The 26,829-nt window shown below is 44.0% G+C and overlaps 1 protein-coding gene across 4 annotated transcripts; it reads right to left on the minus strand.

The window, feature by feature from the left end:
* Positions 1-893: 893 nt before the first annotated feature.
* Positions 894-22,752, minus strand: LOC122452382. Of its 4 annotated transcripts, none has more exons than XR_006272672.1 (6): positions 5,759-7,336; positions 5,028-5,239; positions 2,948-2,990; positions 2,593-2,699; positions 2,072-2,124; positions 894-1,821 (listed from the first exon to the last, which is right to left on the minus strand). XR_006272672.1 is itself a non-coding variant. In XM_043485944.1 (6 exons), exons 2-6 carry the CDS (start codon positions 5,062-5,064, stop codon positions 1,663-1,665), a joined length of 399 nt encoding a protein of 132 aa, XP_043341879.1. In that variant the 5' UTR covers positions 5,065-5,239; positions 22,625-22,752; the 3' UTR covers positions 894-1,662. The 4 variants fall into 4 exon arrangements, 3 of the variants coding, with proteins under 3 accessions (XP_043341879.1, XP_043341878.1, XP_043341880.1); XM_043485944.1 differs by lacking the exon at positions 5,759-7,336 and adding an exon at positions 22,625-22,752; XM_043485943.1 differs by lacking the exon at positions 5,759-7,336 and adding an exon at positions 22,625-22,746 and having other exon boundaries at positions 5,028-5,243.
* Positions 22,753-26,829: the final 4,077 nt, after the last annotated feature.

The raw sequence follows: 26,829 nt of genomic DNA on the forward strand, positions 1-26,829 counted from the left end.
GCCATTTCCTCCTCCAGGGAATCATCCTGACCCAGGGATCAAACCCACATCTCTTATGTCTCCTGTACTGACAGGCAGGTTCTTTACCACTAATGGATTTTTAACTTATTCATCAGTCCCCAAACTTATTTGGTCATAGAGCTTATCTACTGTCTTCATCTCAACACCCTTTAAAACCTCCCATAACCGAAAGAATGAACTTTGGGAAACTATCAACTCAGAGTAGTATGGACCATCCACACTGCCAACAAAATAACCTTGAGGGGTGACAGGATTAGGGTGGAGTAGAGACTAGGAGTACTCTGTGAATGAGGGGAATATCTGGAGATTAACAGATGTGAGCAACAGGAGTGTAAAGAGTGGTATAGCCAGAGGCAAGCTCGCCAAAGGACCATTGTCTCTATACTCACATTGCATGGAGCATGCTGTGGGAAACACTGCCTTGGAACACTGATTCCCAAACTCAGGTGCTGATTCATTGCACAGGCCTCAGGCCCCCAAACTGCCCCTTCCTCACTCCAGACACTTTAACATCCTTGATACTCTTGGACCATGTAAAGTATGCTTCCACCTCAGGGCCTTTGCATTTGCTATTCCTTCTCCCGAACATGCTTTCCCCATTTATCCTCAGGTCTCACTTTCTCACTTCCTTCAGGTCAAATGTCAGCAAGGCTGCACCTGACCACCTAATAGAAAATAGCCACCCACTCCCACCTGGGGTTCCCTACCTTCCAAGACTTGCTTTATTTTGATCCACAGCACATGCTACCATGTGACAGTCTGTATACTTGCTTGTTTATCTGTTCATTGCCTTTCCCCCCTCTTAGAAGGTAAACGCCATGAGAATAAGGTTTTGTCTGTTGTATTGTTGAATATCGCTGTATTCCCAGGGATCAGGATATGGTGATGTTTAATGCATGTTTTTCAATGGAGGAAAGAGGGAAGGAATCAGCTGTAAAGTTTCAGACATCTTCCAAAGCCTCGGGAGCAGAGCCTGGTCAGCAGTAACATGTACGCACCTCCACTGGCTGCTGCTTCCCCAGCTCCTGTCCCGAGCGGCGCTGCATCCTCTGTGGAAGCTGGCAAGTCTCGCTCCTCTAGGAAGAAGCACTTCCCACGGACCTGCAGCCCCCCGACGCCTCCTCCCTCCACACTTGCTGCATGGCCCAGCAAAGCTGCTGTGAAGACATGCACGGCAATCAGCCATAGACCTGAGTGTGACGCATGCATTAACCTCTACAGGGTGTCAGCTCCTTACAGGGCAGAACAGCAGAGACAAAATCCAGGAGCTGGTCCCCGAGCAGAGTCAGCCCTGCTCCTCAGCCCTTGCCAGGGGCAGGGGAGAGAAAGGACTCCTCTCTTGGCCAGTCTCTCTCAGGAACCTGCCTCTGGCTCAGAGTGGCTGAAACAACTGTGTCCCTTGTCGCTCAGATGTCACCCCTTTCCATTAGAACTGCACCTTGCTTCCAACAAATTAGAAGAAATACCCAGTCATTTACCTCCATCAGAATACATATTATGCATTTTAAGCATGGGCGTGCATGCACACACACACATGCACGCATGCACACACATACACACATATCTAGAGCAGAAGCCGCATCAGGATACAGATAGGCACAGGTCTGACTCTCCACTCTGAAGCATCTCACTAGCTTCTCATCAGTGAAATACAATGGAGGCGTATTCCACGTGGTCTGGTGATGTCCTCCTGGGGCGGTTGAAAGGCGGCACATTGGCATAGACAGCAAAGTCGTCCTCTTTCCTGGGAGCCAGGTTGATCACGTTGGAATATATGGCATCAGCATGGCAGGAAAGCTCCTTTAGAGACAGGATGCAGGTTAGAGACACCAGCGATTCCAAAGACAAAACGGCTACTGGGGTCCCTACAGGACAGCAAGTAGAACCTTGGGTTCTTGCTGAGCAAGCTTTGATTCTCAAAGACATTTCTTTTAGGGCTGTTCTCTGCCTCATCACCACTGTGCCTGTGTGGCACCTGCCTAGGAAGAGCATGAAATCCTGGCAGAGATAACGGGGAGCCCCTCTAGGTATGACTCAGCCATTTCCTTACCAAAGATTTGTGGAGAAAGTTGGTCTGATGCTTCATTTGTTTCTTAAATAGCCCTAGGAGAGTTAATAAATTCAGAGTCAGTCTGAGTTGGGGTAGTAGCCATCTTTCTTTGATTGCTGGACTTAGGGTTGAACTTCAGAATGCAAAGCCACCACGTTCAACCCACTGGGCCTCTGAGACTGGGCTAAGTGCCCAGGAAGAGACAGGGAGAGTGAGCACTGTTTTGTACTTTATAATTTTGGTTATTATTTAGATATTACTTGGCATCAAAATTTCTTTTAGTTGATGCATTTGAACCATGTCTGTGCAGATTGCTCATGTGTGACTTTTAGCATAAAGAATTTGTACCACAAACAAAGCTTGTTGCTCTGTGCTGAGTCCCTGGCAACTCCAGAGAATAGACCTACAGCCTCCCTCTTCTCCCCTCCCCCAAGGCTGCCCCAGAGGAAAGATGCCCCATTCCTGCCCTCAGTTTCCCCCCTTTCCTCCCACTCAGCTCCAGGGCCAGCTGGTCAACTCACTCTCATGCCTCCATTTTTTCAGAGTCATGGACAAGAGTCCCACCAGGAGCAAGATGAGGGCCACGACACCGATGGAGCCAGAAACAGCTGTGGCCGCTGTGTGTAGGCTGAGGGAAGTGAACGAGAGAACGAGGATGCTTCAGTGCCCCGGCCAGTTGTGGGGACCATCCACAAGGAGGCCCTGGGGCCTCGCCACTGCTGTGCTTCCACCTCCCCAGCAACCATCTCCTGCCTCCAGGTCGACCCTCTTCCCTCTGCCCCGATCTCCATGCCACGGTCCCTCCCACACGGGGCCAAGCAGACCCCCTTCCAAGATCCCCGATACTCCTCCAGGGCCAACCCTTCTTTCACCCACCTGCTGGGTAGTGCGGGGCCTGACGTTGAGGTGGTGATGTTCTCTGCAGAAAGGGAAAGGGCATTCAAGAGTAATTCTTTAACGCTTGCTATAGACTGAATGCTTGTATGCTGCCATGACTCATGTGTTAAAGTCCTAACCCCCAAGGTGATGGTGTTTGGAGGTAGGGTCTTTGGGAGATGAGTAGGTCAAGAGGGTGGAGCCCTCATGAATGGGATTTGTTCTTTTATAAAAGAGACTCCAGAGGGTCTCCTTGCCTCCTTCCAACCTGTGAGGACACAGCAGAAGACAGCCATCTAAGAACCAGAAGCGGGCTCTCACCAGACATTGAGTGTGCTAGTGCCTTTCCTTAGACCTTCTGGCCCCCAGAACTATGAGAAAAGTCTGTTGTTTATAAAACACCCAAGCAGTCATTTGTTATAGCAGCTGGAACTGACCAAGACAACACACACACAAATGAACTCTATGGGACCCTAAACGGTAATATTAGCTACCTTACACTGGGGACTTGATTTATGCCCGGCACATTCATTATCTTATTCATTCTTCATAGACAGATAATAAGCTGGAAACAATCATTATACCCACCTTACAGTAGGGAAACCAGCCCACAGAGACCAGACTTGCTCAAGATCATAGAGCTAGACAGTGGCAGAGATCAGACTTGAACCCGTATCTCTCTGACATGTGTTATTACTAAAGCTTGCTATCGGGCTATCGTGCTCTTGAGTTCTGCCATTCTTACAAAGGGTTAAAGGTTACCAGCTATGGCAGCATGTCAGGAGGATGCCGGTGACCATCCCCAGGGAGGGGCATGTGACAGATGGGGAATGGTCGGGACACCATATGCCAGTTGGAATGAAACCAGGCGGAGGTGACAGCTGTTACAGCCTGCCCATGTTTGGTGAGGAGGTGAAGGTGTTATCATCCACACTTCAAAAATTTCTCCCGCATCAAGGGATGGAGACACTAAACTTATCCCCTCTCCAGCCAGTCTGACCCTGGATCCTCAGAGTTAGAGGGAATCTTAAAACATATGTAACCCAACCCTCCTACTGTACAGATCCTCAGGGTCAGTTACTTGCTGCCACTAAGTGCTGGAGTCAGGACTGGAGTCCATGTTTTCAACTCTAAACTCAAAGCTTTCTTGCCTATACTTGGGCCTCTTCCTATTCCTTCCCCCTTAAAGTGGAGCTGCGTGGTTCAGCCCCTCTAGCAGCTGACACCTCTCCAGACACATCTTGGGAGCTGGCTACTTGGATACCCAAATGCAGAGACTGCTGCTGGAGTGGGGAAGAGGGAACCTACTGGATCACTAGGGCAAGCTAATACCCACTGACGATACATAATATCCGAAGGCGGAAGTACTGCACCAAGAATTACAGCTCCTGGAGCACTAAGGCTGGGTGGATTTGGGTCAGGCACCTCCATGATTCACTTCCTCTTGGCCTTCTTTCCTGTCCTCCTTCTACATATGACCACTGACTCACCAAGTTTCTCTTTAACAGACCCTGCCCACTGTCTGGGCAAAGGGTAGGGAGGGGACTTGGAAACGAGATCTTTCAGGGCCCACAGCACCAGCAGGGAAGCACTCAAGAGACACTGAGACACAGGACTTGAGTGTGTAGGCAGTGGTGAAGGTCACACAAAGCCCTGAGCGATGAGACAGGAGCCTGGGGCACCGGCTGCAGGCTGCTGGCCAGGCAGGGCACACCTATTCTCAGCCAGGAAGACAGACAACGTGAGAGTGTCCATCTAGGGCCAGGAGAGGGCAAAGGCCTGCCCTGGGAAGGCCGAGGAAGGTCGGTGGGCATGAGAACAGGATGAAGGATGACATCATGAAAGAGTCTGAGCTTTAGGGTCCAGTGACCTGGTCTCCGGTTTCTAACTGTGTAATCTCAGGACAGTCATGTCACCTCTCTGAGTCTCATTTTCCTCATCTGTGAGATGGTCATAGTGTTGTTCAAGAACTAAATGGTCAGACTAGTATTTAATAGTAATTAGTAGCTACTTGCCCAGGGCTGGCTTTCTGCTCATCTTACCCAAACCGAGCAACTGAGTGGTGCTGTCTAGGACTTACCGCTGGAGTCCTGGAACGTATGGTTGGTCGAATTCATCTTGCCCAGGGGTCCACCCAGAGGTTTTGTTCCATGTACTGATGTTCCCAGAACAGAGGGTTCCTATTAGCTCAAAGCGGAGTTTCTCAGAGTACTTAGCAGCTGCTGGCAGACACAGGCCCCCGGGAACCAGCAATTCTCTTCTCCACCCTATGTTTCATTCATCCACAGGAACCTGTCTGAAGCAGAGAATGTTAGACTCTCATCTCTGGAAGGGAGGGCCTCAGGGCCCTGAGATAACTTCTCTGTCTTAAAGAGGCCATCTTCAGACAGGCCTTCCCCAAGCACATGGTCCAAAGTCAACATCCCAGCCTCTCTGGCCCATCGCCCTCTAATCTCTTAACTAGAGTATGAATTTACCACAACCACCAATTCATTTGCTTGCTTACTGTCAGTCTTTTATCACAAGAACATAAGCTCCACAGGAACAGAAACCTTCCCTGTTGTGGTCATCACCATATCCCTGGGGCCTAGAACAGTGCCTCTCCAATTAATAGGTTCAACACACATTTGTTGAGTGAATGAATGAATAAATGCCCAGGATTCCTTCCGAGGACCCCAACCAGGGTCCCTCAGCCTCTATCAGAACCTTGGCAAGTCTCCACCAGAGACTTTCAATCCCTTAATTGATGGTAAATCTTTATCCTTTGAAGGAGAAGTTGATTTAAGACAGCCCTAAGTCATCTGAACCAACCAAACTGGATAATAAAGTAGGTGATGATTGATCTGGGAAGTGTCGATTGCGGAAGTTGAGGCACTTTGTCTGCAGAACCGAGAGCAGTGTCCTGCCAGAGCCTGGAGGAGGCAGCCCCGCCTGGATGCGTGGAGAGCTGAAGGGGCCAGGGTACAGAGGACGCTGCCCGAGAGCTGCCATCACGGCCCATGCTGTGGGTGGGAAGTGAGGAGAGATGGTGTTTAGCACCAAATGAAAGAGGATCTGTCCCCCTCCACCCCCCACCCACGGCCACACTCCACAAAGAGACCTGCAGGAGCCGTCAGGAAATCCCAACAAGGCAAGATTCGGAGCCCAGAGCCCAAACGACATAGATGAGTCACTAAGCCCGTCTGGACTCAGTTTCCCCCTTTGGGGAATAGGGCGAGGGTGAAAAGAATAAGGTAGGACTACAAAATGCATCATTGACTCGATGGACATGAGTTCGAGTCAACTCTGGGAGTTGGCGATGGACAGGGAGGCCTGGCGTGCTGCGGTCCATGGGGTCGCAAAGAGTCGGACACGACTGAGCGACTGAACTGAACTGAACAAAGTGACTAGTTCCTCCCCTTCTAGTGTCTTCTTTGGATGTGCCCCCCCCCCCGCCCCGTACATTGTATTTTTTTCTAATAATCATCCTACTTGCTCAAGGAATACTAAGAACTCCTCTTGGAGAAGAGCCTTCCTATGTGTTAAGAATTGTTTTTATTTTTAGTTTTGAAAGAAGGAGGGGACATCATAATTTTTTGTTTGGGGCTTCTGAAAGTTTTTATTTTATTAGGAACATTCATATGGCTATAAGCTTAAAAGGTACAGAAAGATAGTCCTTGAAAAGATGCTTTTCTACTCTTCACCCCAAGCAGCTAGTTCCTCTCTCTGGAGGCAACCAGCGTACATAAAGTGTACCTTTTTGCTCATGAACACCTTATGTATATACGAGCAAACACACACACATACATAGACATATAGACTCACACATGCAATACAGTTTTTTTCCTGTGGATGACAGCATACTATATATATTAATCTGCCTCTTGCCTTTTCATGTGATACACTTTGGAGTTAATTCGTTATCAACATGTAAAGCTCTTTCTCATTCTTTTTTTCATCTGCCAGGTATTCTACTGCATGGATGTCCATGGTTTATTTAACTGGTCTCCTTGTTGTGGACATTAAGGTTTTGTTTCCAATTTTTACTCTTCAGAGGATGGTGCAATTATTAAACATATTCAAACATCATCTGCACACTGTGAATATATATGTAGCATTAGGAGAATGCTTGTTAAGGCAGCTTTGAAATCCAAATATTAAGAAGTCAGTGTTACTTTTTAAAAATCCAAAAATGTAGTGTTACCCAATTGACTACCCAAGTAATTCACCAGATTTCACTTTATATTGCCTTTGGCTATTTCCCCAAATCAAAATGTTCCTCAAAGAACAAAGATCTGAAAGCACTAAGGGTATTCATCAGAGCTGCCTCACTTCTGGAGGCATCTCTATAAGAACCCAAATGCCACCACCAGAATAAGTGGAGTGTTTCCCAGGGGGACTATGAGGGTGGAGTAACTCTCAATGACACAGATATTTCCAAGTACTTCAAACAAGACTTACTGAGACCCAATCCATACTCTGGAGTGCTGCAGTCCACGGGGTCCCAAAGAGGCAGACTTGACTCAGCGACTGAACAACAACCCATAGTCTGCTTAACACAAGGAAACCAGTGGTCCAACGCAGCAGCCAGTTCTCAAAGTGTGGTCTGCTAACATCCTGGGGGCTATCCTGGGGGTTCCAGAAATCCTTGCAGAGGTTTGGGGGCATAAAAACTCTGTCATCATCTTGCTAAGAGGCTAGGTGCTATTTTCACTCTCTGTGTTTCTCAGGGTCCAGTGGAGTTTTCCAAAGGCTATGTGACGTGTGATATGGTAATAGACTCATTGCGGAAGCAGATCTGAGGATCTAGCTCTCTTTTACCAGGATAGATATTAACCATGAGATTGGCAAAAACGTCAAGCAACACCTTTCTTCTCACTAAATTTTTCATCATTTGGAAAATATGGTTAATTTTTCACAGAAGTGTGTTAATTGTATTAATATGTAATGATTATAGCACTTCTTTAAAAATTAGTTAAAAGCTTATTTTTATTTTTTTTTCCATTTATTTTTATTAGGTGGAGGCTAATTACTTTACAATATTGTAGTGGTTTTTGTCATAAACTGACATGAGTCAGCCATGGATTTACACGTGTTCCCCATCCCGATTCCGCCTCCCACCTCCCTCTCCACCCAATCCTCTGGGTCTTCCCAGTGCACCAGGCCCGAGCACTTGTCTCATGCATCCAACCTGGGCTGATGATCTGTTTCACGCTAGATAATATACATGTTTCGATGCTGTTCTCTCGAAACATCCCACCCTCGCCTTCTCCCAGAGTCCAAAAGTCTGTTCTGTACATCTGTGTCTCTTTTTCTGTTTTGCATATAGGGTTATCGTTACCATCTTTCTAAATTCCATATATGTGTGTTAGTATGCTGTAATGTTCTTTATCTTTCTGGCTTACTTCACTCTGTATAATGGGCTCCAGTTTCATCCATCTCATTAGAACTGATTCAAATGAATTCTTTTTAACGGCTGAGTAATATTCCATGGTGTAAAAGCTTATTTTTAAATTGTCAGTTTTAATTCCTAATGTGGTAAATGCAGATAGACACAGCCTGCATAAGTTCCTTGGGTTCTTTAATAATTTTAAGCATATAAAGGGGCACTGAGACCAAAACATCTGAGAACAGCTGGTCTGAGTTCCTTCACCAGAGGGTGGGTGAGGGCACTTCACCAAGGGTGTGATCAAGGAGCACAAACCAAAAGGTGCAGGAGAAACAGAAATGGGCTTCTTCAGAGAGCAGTATGTGTCAAGGAGAACAGATAATCTCTTGGAAAAGAGAACTCTCTGGGGCCTTCTGGCTGGCACCATGGCAGCTGTGTAGACAGGCTCTGCCAGAGAGGATGGAGCCCTGTGTGGGGGACCGGGGAGAGGAAGCAGGGCTCTTGTGCCAGACTAAGCTGCTGACTGCATCCCCCTTGGATTCCGGGGGTCACCTGTCCTGCCCCAAACAAATCCACACTAGGGCCTGAAGTTCTAACAAAATGTTTCATTCTTTTGTCCAAAAGGCAAATTCAATCCCAAACAACATTAAGTGTTCAAGCCTACCCAAATATGGTTATTTAGATGGATTAGAAGGTTGCATTTTATTAAAACAAAAATGTGTATCCATGCCTGGGTTAGGGTAGTTGCCTAACCAATGCCTGTGAGGTAGGGGAGGGGGAGCACAGGGTGGAGGGTAGGGAATACTTCTGGAGGCCAAAAGTTATTAAATAAATGGACCATAAGAGCTATGCCTGGACCCATGCAGGCAGAGTGCCACTAACAGAAGAGTTTGATCAAGCTAATTCTGGGAAACTAAAATCAAAGAAAAGAGTCCAATCTAGCCAAAATTTTTAAAAATTTTATGGTATGTAACCCAGCAGAACAAAGCAGGCTACAGGGGTAGAGAGGAATTAGACATGGGCCCTGGGCTTAGAGAGTGGTATCCCCTGTCCTCCCAGCCCAATCTGGCAGGAAAGGTCTCCACTGACCCCCCAACAGCTGTAAGAAAAGGCAGGTGTGTGGTCAGTGCTCAAGTGATGTACCAACAAAGGGCTATTGGATCAGAGAGGAAGGACAAACCATTCCTAACTTGGGCAATGAGGGAAGGCTGCATGGAGGAGGTGCCGTTTGTGCTGATTCTGAACAACAGGAAGGGTTTCTACAGGCAGTGCTGAGACTCTGGATGTACCACGGTGCCAGGAGCAGCCGTTGGAATATGAAGTCATTTCTCCCTTGGTGAACATCTGAAGTTATTGATAAGAGGAGGAACCCTGGACACCTGAGGCTGAAGGGAAGCTATCACCTAGGATGGTGGAAGGAAAGATGGACCGAATCTGGGGAAACATGGTGTGGGAAAGACAGTTCACAGACGAGAACTCAAGAGCCCTGTGTGGACCAAGGTCAGGTCTGATCTGACTCAACCAGCCCGTGGCCAGTGCCTGGAACGTAGCAGGCCCACAGTAAGTGCTTACTAAGTGAGGGAAAGATGGGACACACTCCTTTTCTCCAGGCTGGCCAGACATACTGCTGTAATCAAGTGGGGTCATCAGAGAGGGGAGGATGTTCAACCAAACTTCCTCCTGGCTTCCTCTGATGTCACTATTCTCACCATTTCTGGGACTTTAACCGCTTTTCTGGTTGTTTTTGCAAATTTTCATTTCTCAAAATAGAAACCCTGTGTCCTCTTGAGGTTTATTACAGAGCCATTTATTGGATGGGGGTTGCTGTAAAGATCATCTTTAGGTTTTCAGTTTGCACCGTGGCTTATTTGCAAGCTTCAAACAGTTAGCGTAACATTTGGCTTCCTAAGAAAAATGAGAATGTTAACCCCCTTCGGCTCCTACAGAAGTTCACCACTGGACATGTAAAAGCAGCAACTGTCCACAGGTGACTTAACAGGATATGATTTCAAACTCATTGGAATGACTGGCTTTTACTGGCTCTGCACATGTACTTCATTCGATTTTAAAATAACACAATTTTTAAGGAAAGCATATTTTATCAAGTACAAAATGGAAACACATCTCTCATATACATCTCATGATTTCATTTACTATTCAGAACTGGGACCATCTCCCTGGCCTCCATGTAGCTGTTTGAAGGATTAGGCATACCACTTATCCCCATTTGTAGATGAATTGACGAGGATTCCCAGGGAGTGAGGAGTGAATTGCCCAATGTCTCTGCGAACCTCAGGAGGAGCATCCAAACATATGTCTCAGGATCACTTAGCCTTTCCTCCATTTCCTACACAGGTTGTTTCTCTGTACGTGGGAGCACTTTATTAGCTGTAACAGCCATAAAAATGTTTAGAGTAGCCAAGGATGGTTGCTCATGTTGTTTATTGCTCAAGGTCACGACATCTAAGGGGACCACTCCAGTCATAGGTATCTTTGACTACTGATTCCAAAGGTAGGTGATTTATATCCTTACTACAATAATTTTCTGAAAAATGACAATAAATTATCTAACAAAATTCCATTTATTATGATAATTTTCTGACAGATGGAAATAAAAAGACTTTTTCTAACTTGCTTCATACGTAAATGAGGTTGATGAAGACCTTGTTAATGGAAAACATCTACAATGACTAGTGCTTCCAAACAGGGAGCTGCTTTTCCAACTGTTGTTTTGATTTTTATCTAAAATTTTTTAAATCCTATATAAGTATTTGTGTATTGGCTAAATTTAAATTTTTGCCTTATAATTCATATTGTCCACCAGAACAGCAGTTCAGAGTTGCTCCTTTTAACCTACCAGATTTTAAATGTGATATGACTCACATTTGTAGTAATGAATGTTCGTGTCCATGACATAAATACAAAGTAATTGTGCCAGTGCTCACTCACTCACTATAATAGCCTGGCAGGCTTCTCTGGCCACGGGATTTCCAAGCAAGAATACTGGAGTGGGTTGCCATTTCCTCCTCCAGAAGATCTTCCCAACCCGGAGATCGAATCTTTATCTCTGGCTTTGGTAGGCAGATTCTTTATCACTGAACTACCTGGGGAGCCCTAAAAAGTAATTATGTAATATTCATAAATTAGAGATTGCTATATAATGAGCTGCTAATTAAAGGATAGGTACTGTTTATGGGTTGTTAAAGGAATTTTTTTTCTTCCAGTTTTTTTGAGATTTAACTGACAAACAGTACTGCATTTAACTGACAAACAGTAAACTGTAAGTTTAAGGTATATGGCATAATGATTTGATTTATGTATGTGATTATCATGAAATGATTACCACAGTAAATTTAGTGAATATCTATATTTCATATAGACACAAAATTAAAGAAATATAAAAGAAATTTGCCCTGTGAAAAAATCCTGAGTAAATCTTAGTATTTACTTACTCTTAACAACTTTCATATGTAACATACAGCAGTGTTAATTAAATTTATCATGTTGTACATTACACTGTAGTACTTACTATTTTATAACTGGAAGTTTGTACCTTTTGACTGCCTTCATCCAATTCCCCCTCCTCCACCTACTATCTCTGGTAACTATAAATCTGATCTCTTTTTCTGTTTGTTTCTGAAGTGTAATTGATCTATAGCATTATGTTAGTTCCTGTTACACAGCATAGTGATTTAATATTTCTATACATTTCAAAATAATCACAATAAGTCTAGTCACCCTCTGTCACCATACAAAGATACTACATAATTATTGACTATATTCCTTATACCATACATTTCATACCCATGACTCATTTACTTTGCGAAGTAAAGGTACTTTGTACCCCTTAATCTCTCTCACCTATTTTCCTCCTCCCCTCATCCTCTCCCCTCTGATAGCCTCTGTGTTTGTCCTCTATATCTATGACTCTATTTCTGTTTATCTTTGTTAATTTGTTTTGTTTTTTAGGTTCCATATATAAGTGAAACCATACTGTATTTATCTTTCTCTGTCTTACATACCTCACTTAGCATAATACCCTCTGGCTCCATTCATGTTATTGCAAATGGCAGGAGTTTATTCTTTTTATAGCTGAGATAATAGAATAATAATATTCTATTAATTTCCTTCCTCCCTATGTAGAAAAAGTTTCTTTAGGACAAAAATTAACTGCAGTTAAATTTCATAGCTTGCTACATAATATTTTTTAAATTTATACATTCTAAAATAAGAAACTAAGCTCATATATTATTTTTCCCATGATATTGGAAAGAAAAAAGACATCAAACCAAAAAACAGAAATTGAAAACCTGCCTACAGAAGGAAAGAAATAAAATGATTTGTGGACTTCCCTGGTGGACTTCCCAGGTGGGTGGGAATCCACCTGACAACGTAGGCTCGATCACTGGTCAGGGAAGATTCTGCGTGCCATGGGGTAACTAAGCCCACGGACCATAACTACTGAGCCCGCAAGCCCGCGTGCTGCGACTTCTGAAGCCCTCGTGCCTAGAGTCTGCGCTCTGCAGCAAGATAAGCTGCTACGACTGGAGTCCCCTCCTTGCTGCACCTAGAGAAAGCCCACGCAAAGCAACAGAGACTCAGTGCAGCCAAAAAAAGAAAAAAATGGTGTGTATTGTTGAATAAAGTTAGGGAGGAGAAAGATGAAATATCAAAAGGATACAAATAAGAGTTCAGAGCCATAGATTTCAGTGAACGTGTCACAGAAACGTGAGCAGGATGTGTATTTACGTTTTCATTCCATTGTCAACCACAACTGATAGATTTCAAGGAAAACTAGAAAAAAATGCAGAGAACCCAAATAAATGGCCTTGTAGTTTGAATGTGAAACAAAGGCTCACTCTTGGTGAAAACTATCCATCTCAAGTAGGAAATGTTTGCTTTACATAAAATAATCCAGATTGGAAGTTTAGGGAAATACAATGGACAAAACTTTTTCTAAATGGTGAGGAAAAAACACCCTAGATTCTGTTTGCATACATGTGTGCTCAGTTGCTTCAGACTCTTTGTGATCTCATGGACTGTAGCCCTCTAGTCATGGAATTTTCCAGCAAGAATACTGGAGTGGATTGCCATTTCCTTCTCCAGGGGATCGTCCTAAAGCCCACGTTTCCTGCATCTCCTGCATTGGCAGGTGGGTTCTTTGTCACTGAACCACTTGGGAAGCCCAGATTCTGGTTACTTTATTACATTTCAAAGGATTTTGCATTTTGCCAACACTTTGAGAATGAAATAAATCAACTGGAAATTAAGAAAGAACACAAAGATTGAGAGCATTTACCATTATTTTGTGTGTGTGAAGAATCTGAAATGAACATTAATAGTAGTATTGTATATTCAAACTTCAAATCTGATTGGAAAAACTATGTAATTATTAATGCTGCAAAACAGATTCTATATGATAAAGAAAATATTGGCATTCTTTTGTTGAACACATAATAAACACAATTATGTCTTTATCAAGACATTAGCATTCAGAGGATCATCCAAGAAAATATACGAGTGTTCAAATGAGATTCTTCATTTACGGAAATCATAAAAGAATAATAATAGCAATAGAGCAGAACATTTATCCAGGATACAAACACCAAATAGCATACACACTGATTAGTGAATGAAAAAACAAAAGTCAAATAATTAAAAAATAGTAGATTTGTTGACTAAAAGAGTTTTGAATATTCTTAAGAAATGTTAACAATGAATAATGCTAAGAAATTCTTAACAAATGAATATTGTTAAGAAATGCCTCCTGAGAAAACTATATGCAGTTCAAGAAGCAACAGTTAAAACAGGACATGGGACAACAGGTTCAAAATTGGTAAAGGAGTACAACAAGTTTGTATATTGTCACCCTGCTTGTTTCACTTATATGCAGAGTACATCATGCAAAATGCTGGGCTAGACGAAGCATAAGCTGGAATCAAGATTGCTGGGAGAAATATCAACAACCTCAGATAAGTAGATGATACCACTTTGATGGCAGAAAGTGAAGAGGAACTAAAGAGCCTCTTGTTGAAGGCGAAAGAGAAGAGTGAAAAAGCTGGCTTACAATCCAACATTCAAAAAACTAAGATCATGGCATCCAGTCCTCTCACTTCATGGCAAATAGATTGGGAAATGAAGTAGTGTCATATTTCATTTTCTTGGGCTCCAAAATCAATGCAGTGACTGCATCCATGAAATTAAAAGATGCTTGCACCTTGGAAGAAAAGCTATGTCAAACCTAGATGGTGTTTTAAAAAGCAGAGACATAACTTTACCGACAAAGGTCCATATAGTCAAAGCTATGGTTTTTCCAGTAGTCATGTATGGATGTGAGAGTTGGACCATAAAGAAGGCTGAGTGCTAAAGAATTGCCACTTTTTAACAGTGATGTTGGAGAAGACTCGAGAGTCCCTTGGACTGCAAGGAGATCCAACCAGTCCATCCTAAAGGAAATCAGTCCTGAATATTCACTGGAAGGACTGATGCTGAAGCTGAAGCTCCATTACTTTGGCCACCTGATGAGAAGAGCTGACCCATTGGAAAAGACACTGATGCTGGGAAAATTTGAGGACAAAAAGAGAACGGGGTGACAGAGGATGAGACGGTTGAATGGCATCACTAACTCAATGGACATGACTTTGAGCAAACTCAGGGAGATAGTGATGGACAGAGAATTGTGGCGTGCAGCAGTTCATGGGGTCTCAAAGAGTCAGACATGACTGAGCAACTGAACGGCAGCAGCAAGAAATGTTAAATGTTACACAGTTAAACAACTAAGACATATCTCCTGATGTAAGCCATGTGAAACACTTATTTTTAGATTTGTAAATTTTCAGAATGCCAATATATCTATATGACATCAAAGAAAATCTTTTTTTCCACAGTAAATTATATAGCTAGAGGAAGATTTTTAGTAGACCATCAATACCATAACAAGAAAACACTGAATCTAGACATCATAATAATTAAGGGGCAGAGTTATAACAATGACAAAAAAAGTTATGACAAACTTAATGGGTTTCAACATAAAATCCCCCAAAAGTTGTAAGGTTGCCCATTATTTAAACCTAGTACTAAGTAATTTAGCAAAAGTTCTTTCAACATTGTCAAATGCTGTTATATTATCCAAGAACTGTAGACTGCGGAGAAACATCAGAGAGTATTGAAAACAGCGTAATCAAACACAAATTTGAGGCAACCATCAAATAAGTGATGGAAAAGTCAGTTGAAAACATTATGACTTGAAAAACTCAGAGGCATTTGGAAAAGTCTGTTAGAAATCATTGATATTAATAAAAATACAGATTTTAAAACACAAGCCAAAGCTATGTTCTTGAAAATATATTTTTAAAAAATATATTTGTTCAATACTAATTTGGCATAAAATTTATGACAATGTAAATATGAAAAAAGCAAAACTTAATGTACACAATATATTTGAAAACATCACAGGGATTTAAAAATGCTTTTAAAAAACACAGCTTAACCCAATTCATAAAACAGTTAATGAAATATATATTATTGATGCTAAATAAATTGTAGTCTTTTGACATTGATGCCAACCTCTCCAAAACAGAAAATATTAAATAAGAGAAAGAGAAGACTCATTTTATCTGTGAACCTAGGACAAGCCCTTTTACAATCCAGAAGTCAACATCAAAATAAAAAATCCTCTTCTATTAAAATACTGGAAATAGCAATAGCTCTTTAAAAGATACAGTTGAGGTGGGAGGGGGGATCGGGATCGGGAATACGTGTAAATCTATGGCTGATTCATATCAATGTATGACAAAAAAAAATAAAAAAAAAAAAAGATACAGTATTCTAGACAATGTGTATAATTTGATAAAAATTATGAAAAGTTTTGTGAGCTTCTACAACCATTAAAAATACATGATTAAGGGAATTCTCTGGCAGGCCAGCAGGTAGGACGCTGCGCTTCCACTGCTGGTGGCCTGGATTCTATCCCTGGTCAAGGAATAAGATCCAACAAGCCACACAACACAGCCAAAGGAAAAAAAAAAAAACCAAAACAGATCAAAATGGAGGACCATGGTAGCAAATGTGATAATGATGAGACATTGATGTTAGAAAAATCTAGTTGATGAAATGCCTCAATGTATTTGCATCAGTAATATATTGGGCATACTTTACTAACACCGTTGTAGCTCTCAGGATATAATAACCTTGGCAATATCAGTCACCAGTGGAAAACAAAGGTTCTCACAATTAAAATTAGTAGAAAACTACTTAACATCTTTCACTGCTTTCACTTAACACCCACAGTGTCACAAGGAACACTGTCAAATCTAGTGACCAAGATACTGGAACGAGCAATGATTGACATTATCACAGAAAGTCTTATTATCAGGCATAAGTCTGCTTGCTAATGGTCAGTGCCTCCCAGCGACTGCCAGAATATCGTCCGAAGGCCTTACACAGGCATGTGACGCCTATCACCATCTGGCTGCCCACATTTCCAGCCTTGTCGCTTAGCAACTGCTTTTATACTCGATCCTACCACCAAACTGATCTTCGTTTCCCAGACCCTGGACCATCCTTCCCTGTGCGTAGGCCCCCGGACATCTTCCCTGTCTCTTATTCTTCCACCAGGACTAAAGTGAGCTGTCCCCTCCTCCGGGAAGCCTTCTTTCTCACCAGTCTCTACCCCTCAAGGTTACTAGGCCAAGAGACTCTCCTACACAGCATCTCAGACCACAGCACTCGTCACATCCAGCTGAAATCTTCTGTAACCTTGTCCGGCCTCCCCACCAGACTGAGACCCCTCCCCAAAGGAGCCAGGACTCACCAATCCTTGCACACTGCTGGAAACTCAGACTCCGGCACCTACCTGATGCTCAAGAAGTGTTTAGACAAACATGCACATAAATGGCCAGTTGCATATATCTTCGAATAAGTACTATCTCACTAACAAATAAAGTAAGTTAAAACCATATTTTTTAAAAATGAGAATTCTCAGTCTTGGCCAAGTGCTCTGGACACTCTCTGGCAGATGGACAAATTGTTACAATCTTTGTGAAGAACAATTTGGTGATGTGTATCAAAAAGTCCTGGAAATGACTATACTTCTTTGACCCAGCAACTCCACTTAGAGGAATTTATCCTAAGGAAATTGCCAGGGATGTGTGCAGAGATTCAGCCCTTAAGACAGGTGACTGCCAAACCATTTACAAGGGCAGCAGTGAAGAAACATCCTTGATACTCAGGGAGGGTGGATTTTTGTGTCAATTGTGGGACATCCATAAAGTGGAATAAGATTTAACCATTGAAGTGTTCTGTGAAAAGATGCTTACATCATATTGTTGAGTCAACCAAAGGCAGATAAACACAGCAGAATGTCAAATATGCTCCATCAGAATGAATGCATTGCATGTGTTGGGGTCTGCATGTGTGCACTGCATATTCTTCATTTCCCCACCTAGCCGTTTATCATGGCCATCTTTCCTGGTCCACGTCATGGAGAGACAAACACCCAAAGTGCTAATGATGATTTTCTCTGGGTGATGAGCTTCCTCGTGACTTTATAGTCTCCTCTCTTACTCCTCTATGCTTTCTAATTTTTCTGCAGTAAACGTACATTGTGTTGAAAGAGAAGAGCAGAAAAAATACAGAAGTGGAGAGAGCTTCCCCTGCTTCCCAAGGCATCAGGCCCTCATAGGGGTGATGATAAAAGGGAAGAGAGTTGGAATTAGGAGAGCTGGGTTGGGGGCAGATGAGTGGAAAACTCTAAGGCCTACAGAACCATGATAACAGAAATTTTGCGAAGTGAAGGTAGTTCTTTAAAAGAAGTGTTCAGAAGCAAATGGAATGGCCAAAGGCAGCCTGGGCATAATTGAAGTTGCCCATGAACCCAGCAGCTGGAGAAAAAAAAATCCTCCTGAGAGTAGAACTTCTTTTCACAACCCCTAGTTTTCCCCTTCTATTTATGGAACATCTCTCCTTGCATCTAACAAAGCTCTAATTTATCTCGTGGCTCTGACCTCTTTCTAGTAACGTCTGCTACTTCTAATGTAGGTCAGTGAAGCAGTTTGCAATGAACCAGTTTTTCTGCCAGGAATATATATTTTGATATGTGATGAGCAAGGGTTAGACCGTCTTCATTTTCCTGGGATCTATTTTAAAACACATTTTGGTAAATGTCACATTAATCTAGTGCACCCAGCGCCTGAGCATCACTGCAGTCACTTTATTTATCTCATTTTGAAATTCAAAGCCATATGCAGAGGAGATGCTAGGTAAATACCTGCTGTAAAGCAGAGGGACCTCTGTGGTACAGGAAGCCCGGGAGGGAGCCAGGCGGAGCTCCATCGGTGGCTTGGGACGATTCTGCTGCTGGAGCAAGAACTCAGGTTCTAGCTCCCGATCCTCCAGGCCTCCACCTCTATCGTCCACCAGACACTCCTGCCAGCTTTCCTGGCTCTTTTATTTATGTGTGCATCCCAGAGGAAGGACTTGCCACATCATTGATGCGTTGTTGGGGAGAGGGCGTCGGGATCCTACCAGGACCCCCTGAAGACACCTCCAGCATCACCCTCCTGGGTGCTGCCTCTCTCCGCCACCCTTCTCACCACCTCCCTTATCTTTATCCCCCACCCAGCACACCCAAGGGCACACTGCCAGGATTTCAAGGTACATTCAACCAGAGACATGGCTGAGTCCTTAGAAAGGGGCGTCGATTTTCTCCCCGCCGCTCTGTGGACCCCTGAATGGGCACGTGTCTGCCTCACTCCTTTCTTCCCTGTCTTTGAGGACGGAGAGCTCTTCCACCAGCTTTAGGAGCAGGTGAGAGGCCTGAAAACGGCAAGTCAGCAAAGAGGTGCCACCATGTCAGGTCTTGTTTATTCAGCACTAAATGAGCACCTACTGTGTGCTCCCTGCCTTGAAAGACTCTCAACCCAGTTAAGAGCACACAGAAATTTCCCTCCACAATTTCTGAAACTGCCAAACTGCTCTCTGGAGATAATGACATGCCCTTGTAGCCTTGCTAAGATTAAGCATTGTCACTTTTGCCTTTGTTTTTTCATCCATTTTTCCCGTTTCTGAAGGTCATAGTCTTTTATAAGGGCACCCTGGGGGCTCAGACGGTAAAGCGTCTGCCTACAATGCAGGAGACCAGGGTTCAATCCCTGGGTTGGGAAGATCTCCTGGAGAAGGAAATGGCAACCCACTCCAGTATTCTTGCCTGGAAAATCCCATGGACGGAGGAGCCTGGTAGGCTACGTCCATGGGGTCACAAAGAGTCAGACATGACTGAGCGACTTCAAAAAATAATAGTAATAATTAGCTTCAGCAAAAGTGAAAAGCATCTTTATCTTGTTCTTCCCATCAAAGCTGCTGCCTCACAAGTTTCGGTTACCCACCCGTGGTCTTTTCTTATGGATTCTCACAGAAAAGCTTAACTTGAAGGTAACTGACCAACTCCATTATCAACATGCTGAAAGATGCTTTTAAAAGCTCGTTTGTGGTTTGTTTTCCAGAAGTAACTCATTAAACTTTTGCTCAAATAAAATGTTTCCCTCCTTTTATTTACAGCCATACAATGTTAGTAAAGGGTCCCGAACTACGGGTCCCTGAAATATGTTGAGCAATAGACAAATCACTTGCTGCTAATAATTGCACTTAAGAAAGAAATGGGTTTTATTATTTCAAAAAGACACATAGCACCTGAGTGTTCATAGTGACATAGTGACATTATTTACAATTGCCAAGATAGGGAAGCAAACTAAGTGTCCATCAACAGATGAATGGGTGAAGAAGATATATATAATATATAATAAATATATATATAGTGGAGTATGACTCATTATATATGAAGGGTATGACTATTGTATGACTCGGTCATATGAAAGAACAACATTTTGCCATTTGCAGCAGCATGGATGGACTTGAAAGCATTATGCTGAGTGAAATAAGTCAGACAGAGAAAGGCCAATGCTGCACAGTGTCACTTATATGTGGAATCAAGAGAGAATGTAACACAAAGAAGCAGACGCACAGATACAGAGAACAAACTAAAGGCTACCAGTGGGAAGAGGAGGGGGATAATATGAAGGTAGGAGAGTGGGAGGCACAGGTTGTTGGGTATAAGATACCCAACAAAGGCTCACTGTACACTGTGTTGTACAACACGGGGAATATAGCCAATATCTTGCAATAACTGTAAATGAAAAGTAACCCTTAAAAATTGAATAAGAATTTTTAAATTAAATTTTTTAAAAAAGACAGAAGTAGGCTTTGAAATCTTTCCTAACAGTTCTTTCTGTCCCTTTTCCCCACCCCACCTTGGAACTCCAGAGCCAAGTTTCAAAGGGGTTTAAATAAAGGATTTATTCCCTGGCTCATTTTTTTTCAAATGTCAAGGGCTGAAAGACTGTCAGTGAATTAATTCAAGCCTCTGCCAAGTTGGAAAGATATTCACCCTGAAATCCATTTAGAAGAACTACCTACTACAGGACAAAGCAATTTACCCTTCAGAGACTGGGAACAAGAAATGGCAACTCGTTTGGAAAATTAGCCTTCCTAGGCCTTCTTAGCAGCAATCAGAGGGCAATGAATAAAGAGGTTTGAGTAAGTCCTGAGTTGGGGGTTGGGGGCTTAGGAAGCTGGACTGCCCGTGGGAGCATCAGAGCGGCAGCTGGCCGAGCCCCGGGCTGGACCAGACTCGCTCCTTACCTTCAGCTCCGACAGGAGAGATGCTGCTGCCAAGAGGCCTAAAGGGAGTCCTCCTCGGGGCGCCTGGCTTTGATGCCGCTCTCATAAAACGGCTTTTCAGGGAGAACTAATAAACAGGTTTTGGAGAGACTGGCATTCCTCTCTGATCTGCTAGACAGATGAGGATTTCTAGTCATTAGAGCAATGATATCAGATGAAAATTCCCCCGTGACACGCACTAGCATGAAACCGCTAGGAAAATGCCAGCCGTGTGGGAGGGCATCAAAAGCCCCCTGATACTTGAAAATAATTTGAAGTTTCCTGCCCACCCACACAACGTGGATTTCCCTTCCAGGTTTTAATTTTCAGCATATTCAACAGAAATTTGCACATGAGGGAGAAAAAAGAAATTTGCACATGAGGAATTAAGAGTCTCTCAGACTGTTGGAAAAAAATTTTATTTAGAAAAAAAGTCCTCTAATTTCAGGTGTAAACCATCAGTGATTAAGTGACAAAGGCAGCCTAATTCTATTTCCCTAGCTAGCAGACCTAGGATCACAGGTGTAAAGATCCTCTTGGTTTTACAGAGGCAAAAGCTACCTGTCCTAAGCCACTTGGGAAATCAGGAGCCGATGCACCCAGGTGTTCAGAGGCCCAGTCCTGGGCTGGTTCCTAGCACCACCTAGAAATCTATGATAATGCATCATCCAGGGTCTTGTTAGTGAGTCCCTTTCAAGTTCAGGCAGGACCTACAGGTAGTGGGGAAATCCCTGTAGTTTCATTTCAAATGAGGCAAAAATGAAGCTTGTGCTGCTGGTCAGGGTAGAGCCAGACACACCAGGTTTCGGCTTCTGACTCTTCACCTCCTGCCAGGTGGGTAATCTCGGGCAACCTACCAGAGCTCTCTAAGCCTCAGTCCCTTTATCTGAAAGAGTAAATATCCCCACCCCACAGAGCTGGCTGGAAAATAGGTTTAAAGGCGATAACATTATGAAGCTGATAGCCCTGATGCTTAATAAAAGTTCATCCGCCTGCTACTTGCTGCCACCGGAATCCCTTTATCCTAGAACCAAGGGTCTGTTACAGACCACATGCAGGAGCGAAGCATCGCTAAGTGTAATCAGTGACCTAACAACCGAAAACAGAGGATCCAAACAGATTCTGAAGACTTTAGATTCCCAGGACAAAGGGCATCTCTAGTCTGATTAGAGAGTTGAGGGGAAAAGGAGAAGGTGGGAGAAGGGAGACCAGGGCCATACAGACCAGAGATGGCCAGCCACACATGTAATGCCAAACGTTCTCGTAGCCACATTAAAGAAAGTAAAAGGAAATAGTTGGCATTCATCTTAATAATATATTTGCCTGCAGCTCAATCCTTGTCCTAAGAGACTTAGACATGCTCTAACCCCATGGATGGTGTTCCTTCCCATTGTCCACAGAAACAACTGTCCGATTACGCATCTGATTTGGAAGTTTGGGGCGCACAGTACTCTAGGGAGCAGCGTCAGGGAAGCAGGAGGTGCCTTGCTCTCTAATCCCCATAGGCTATACCATGCCCATTTTATTCTCGTGGAGCCCAGATGCCAGACCAGTGGGAAACGGAAAGCAGTCCCAACCCTCCGAGAGCAGGTTACCTGTGTCGTGGGCCAGCAGCAGCAGTGCGAGGGGCCATCCATGTCACACGCAGGGCAGCTGCACTCACCACCCGCTCTCCCCGCTCCGCCCTGGCCTCTTGGCCTTGCCCCTCCCTGGAGCACCTCTTCATTTCCTCCACCGCCTGGCTGGGCTCAGAGGGAGACACGCCAACGGCTGCCTGCAGAGCTATCTTCATGCTGTGCCGGGGTGGGCCTCAGCAAAACCACAAAGAGATTTGCTTTAGATTCCCTAGCATTCTTTTTTTTTTTTTTTAAGCTCTCCCTCTCTGTAACCCCATCCTTGCTCCCATCCTGAGGTCCTTCCTCAGCTATTCCTGCTGAGAAACTAATTCATACCAAGGAGTTAATGGCTCAGTGAGCCATCTTTCCCAGCTATATTTGCTGAAGGACCACAGATTAATCAAAAGAATAGCTGAAATTGATCGAGTGCTTGCTAGCACCAGAGGGCTTAAAAGGATCTCTGGCTGGCTCAGCATCACTAATCATCATGAAAATGCAAATCAAAACCTAAATCTCACACCTGTCGGAATAATACATAAATATGAAATCTAGAAAAATGGTACTGATGAATGTATTTGCAGGGCGGAAGAGAGACATAGATGTAGAGAATGGACGTGTGGACCCAGCAGGGAGAGGAGAGGGTGGAGCCAATTGAGACTGTAACGCTGAAATACGTATATCACCATGTGTGAAACAGGTAGCGAGTGCGAAGTCACGTATAACACAGGAGCTCAGCCTGCTGCCCTGTGACAACTCGGAGGGGTGAGGAAGGCTCAGGAGGGAGGGAATATATGTTCACTTGTGGCTGGTCCACGTTGTTGGACAGCAGACACCAACACGAGACTGTAAGGCAATTATCTTCCAATTAAATAGTTTTTTAAAAAAAGCCAACAAATAACAAGTATTGATGAGGATGTGGAGAAAAGGGAACTCTTGTGCACTGTTGGTGGGAACGTAAGTTGGGGGAGTCACTGTGGAAAACAGAACGGAGGTTCCTCAACAAATAGAACTACCGTACGATCCAGTGCCAGTCCTGGATACGTGTCCAGAGAAAGTGAAAACACTAATTAGGAAAGGTACGTGCACGCCTATGTTCACTGCAGCATTGTTTACAATCGGCGAGATGTGGAAGCAACCTCAGTGCCCGTCTTTAGATGAATGGATAACATAGATGTGGTGTATGTACCTACAATGGCACACGTGTGCCTGCGTGCTAAGTCACGTCAGCCGTGTCCAGCTCTCTGTGACCCTACAGACAGTAGCCCGCCAGGCTCCTCCGTCCATGGGGTTCTCCAGGAAAGAATACTGGAGTGGGTTGCCATGCCCTCCTCCAGGGGATCTTCCTGACCCAGGAATCGAACCCTCGTCTCTTGTGTCTCCTGCACTGACAGGCGGGTTCTTTACCACTGGCACCACCCGGCAGCCCACAGCGGAGTATACTCAGCCGTAAAAAAGAATGAAATCTTGCCACATGCAACAGCAGGAATGGACTTAGTGAAATAATAAGTCAGACAAAGAAAGATAAATACTATATGATTTTACTCATATGTGGAATGTAAAAAACAAGTGAACAACCATGAAAAAAAAACAGGGTCATGGATACGGAGGACAAACAGGTGGTTGCCAGAGAACAGACAAATAAACGAGGGACGCTGAGGCACAAATTTCCACTTACAAAGTAAATGAATCACAGGTTTGAAATACAATGTGGGGAATGTGATTGTGTATAGGATCTTTGTATGGTAACAGAGGGTAACTATATTTATTGTGGTGATCATTTTGAAATGTATAGAAATATGAAATCACTATGCTATGTAATGGGCTTCCCTGGAAGCTCTGCTGTTAAAGAATCTGCCTGCGGTGCTGGAGACCCCCAGTTCAATTCCTGGGCCGAGAGGACCCCTGGAGAAGGATAGGCTACCCACTCCAGTATTCTTGGGCTTTCCTAGTGGCTCAGCTAGTAAAGAATCTGCCTGCAATGTGGGAGACCTGGATTCAATCCCTGGCTTGGGATCTCCCCCAGAGGAGGGTGGCAACCCACTCCAACATTCTTGCCTGGAGGAGCCTGGTGGGCTACAGTTCATGGAGTTGCCAAGAGTCGGACATGACTGAGCGACTAAGTACACAGCGTGTGCTATGTGACAGGAGCTGACACAGTGCTGTAGGTCAGTTACGTTTCAAACACAAACTCAGAAAAAGATCAGATTTGTAATCACCAGAAGCAGTGGGGGGTGAGGGTGGGAATTGGATGAGGGCAGTCAAAAAATGCACTTTCAGTTATAAGAGAAATAAATACTAGGAAAGTGACGTACAACATGATAAATAAACACTGCTGTATGTTATAACTGGAGAAGGAAATGGCAACCTGCTGCAGTATTCTTGTCTGGAAAATTCCATGGACAGAGGAGCCTAGTAGGCTAAGTCCATGAGATTGCAAAGAGCCGGGCACGGCTGAACTCATACACATACACGCATGTTATAATACATATGAAGGCTGTTGCAAGAGTAAGTAAACCCTAAGTTTTCATCACAAGTTTGTTTTTATTTCTTTCATTTTGCATCTCTATGAGATGATGGCTAGTCACTAAACTTATTACTGTAATCATTTCATGATGGCAGATCACTATGCTGTCACCTGAAATCTATACAGTGATGCATGTCAACTCTATCTTGATAAAATTGGAAGGAGTAAAAAGGACCTCTGGCTGTGGTCAGAGGGAGATTTGACTATAGAAAGACGTCAGAGACATGCAACTTTGCTGGCTCTGACGAGGACGGAAGGGGCCCTGAGCCCCAGAATGTGGGCAGCCTCTAGAAGCTGGAAAAGCAGGCAAACAGATTCTCCTCTAGAGCCTCTAGACAGGAACACAGCCCTTCTGACACCTGGCTTTTAACCCAGAGAAACCCAGATCAAACCTCAGTTATATAGAACTATAACAAATTTGGCTTGTTTTAAGCCACTGCACCTGTGGTCATTTGTTACAGCAGCAATTGAAAACTAATAAAGTAACATAGTCACATGATTCAAAATTCAAAAAATACCTAAAGATGTACAATGAGAAGCCTCCTTCTCACCCTGCCCCTACTCATCCAGTGCCCCTTCCAAAAAGTACCCCGTGCTACGGGTCTCAGGAGACACTGGCCTGCAGGGCTTGAAGCAGGATTTCAAGTTTCCTCCCAGAAGCTGAAGTCGCGATTCGGCCGTGAGAGCACTGAATCCTAACCACTAGAGCACCAGGGACCAGTGGCCACTGACAAGAAGTAAATTTTCACAAAGAGAAGGAAAGTAGTGAATCGTTTATCAGGAGGAAGAGGGGTGTGTGTGGATAGACACGGGTAGGCTCAGAGAGAGAGTCGCGCCCTTGTGGTAGATAGAATCACTCGTGCGGAGCATTTCTTCCAAGTTTCCTCTGGCCAATCATCTTGCTTTGCCTGGTTCTGAGTCCATATTTGGTTTATCTCAGGATTCTCTCGTGTGTGTGCACGCACCTCCTAGCCAAGATGGCTTCTAGCAAAGAGACCTATGGGTAGTTGACGTCACTCGCTTTTTGACCTCCAAGGAGCCTTTCTGCGCAAGCATAGTCGGGAAGGTCTCCTTGACCCCGACAGTGAGAAATACACGGTCTCTGTCTCTCATCTGTGCTGGGCTCAGCTCCTCTCTCACTCCTGCTGTTTGGGTGGATCTGTCCACAGGGGACAAACTCTGGCTGCTCAGCCTGGGGCCCACCCATCTCCTGTTTCACCACCAACTTTCTGGTATATCCTTCCAGAGATATTTTATGCATATATAAATAAATGGGACTATATATATCTTCCATCTTTTATATACCAATGGTAGTATACTGTGAGTACTGCTAAGACATTTTTTTAACCCAAAAATATATACTAGAGATTTTTGGCGCTTCTTCATTGTTTTATTCTGGTTCCACAACATTCCATTGCATAGATACACCATAATTATTCAGACATTCTCTTTTTGATGCCTGCTCCCAAGCTTTCCGATCACAAACAATGCTCAATGGAAAAAAACAAAACAAAAACCCTTGAGCTAGCAGCACTGTGCACAGAACTAAGTACCTCTGTTCTGCAAATTCCAGGAGTCATCCTAGATGCTCCCTTTCTGCATCCCCGTCGAGTTCAGTGTCATATCCTCCTTTCCTAGCGCTCCGTCTCCCTCTGTCCCG

This window comes from Cervus canadensis, chromosome 13 (genome assembly GCF_019320065.1).
Source record: "Cervus canadensis isolate Bull #8, Minnesota chromosome 13, ASM1932006v1, whole genome shotgun sequence".
NCBI lineage: Eukaryota > Metazoa > Chordata > Mammalia > Artiodactyla > Cervidae > Cervus > Cervus canadensis.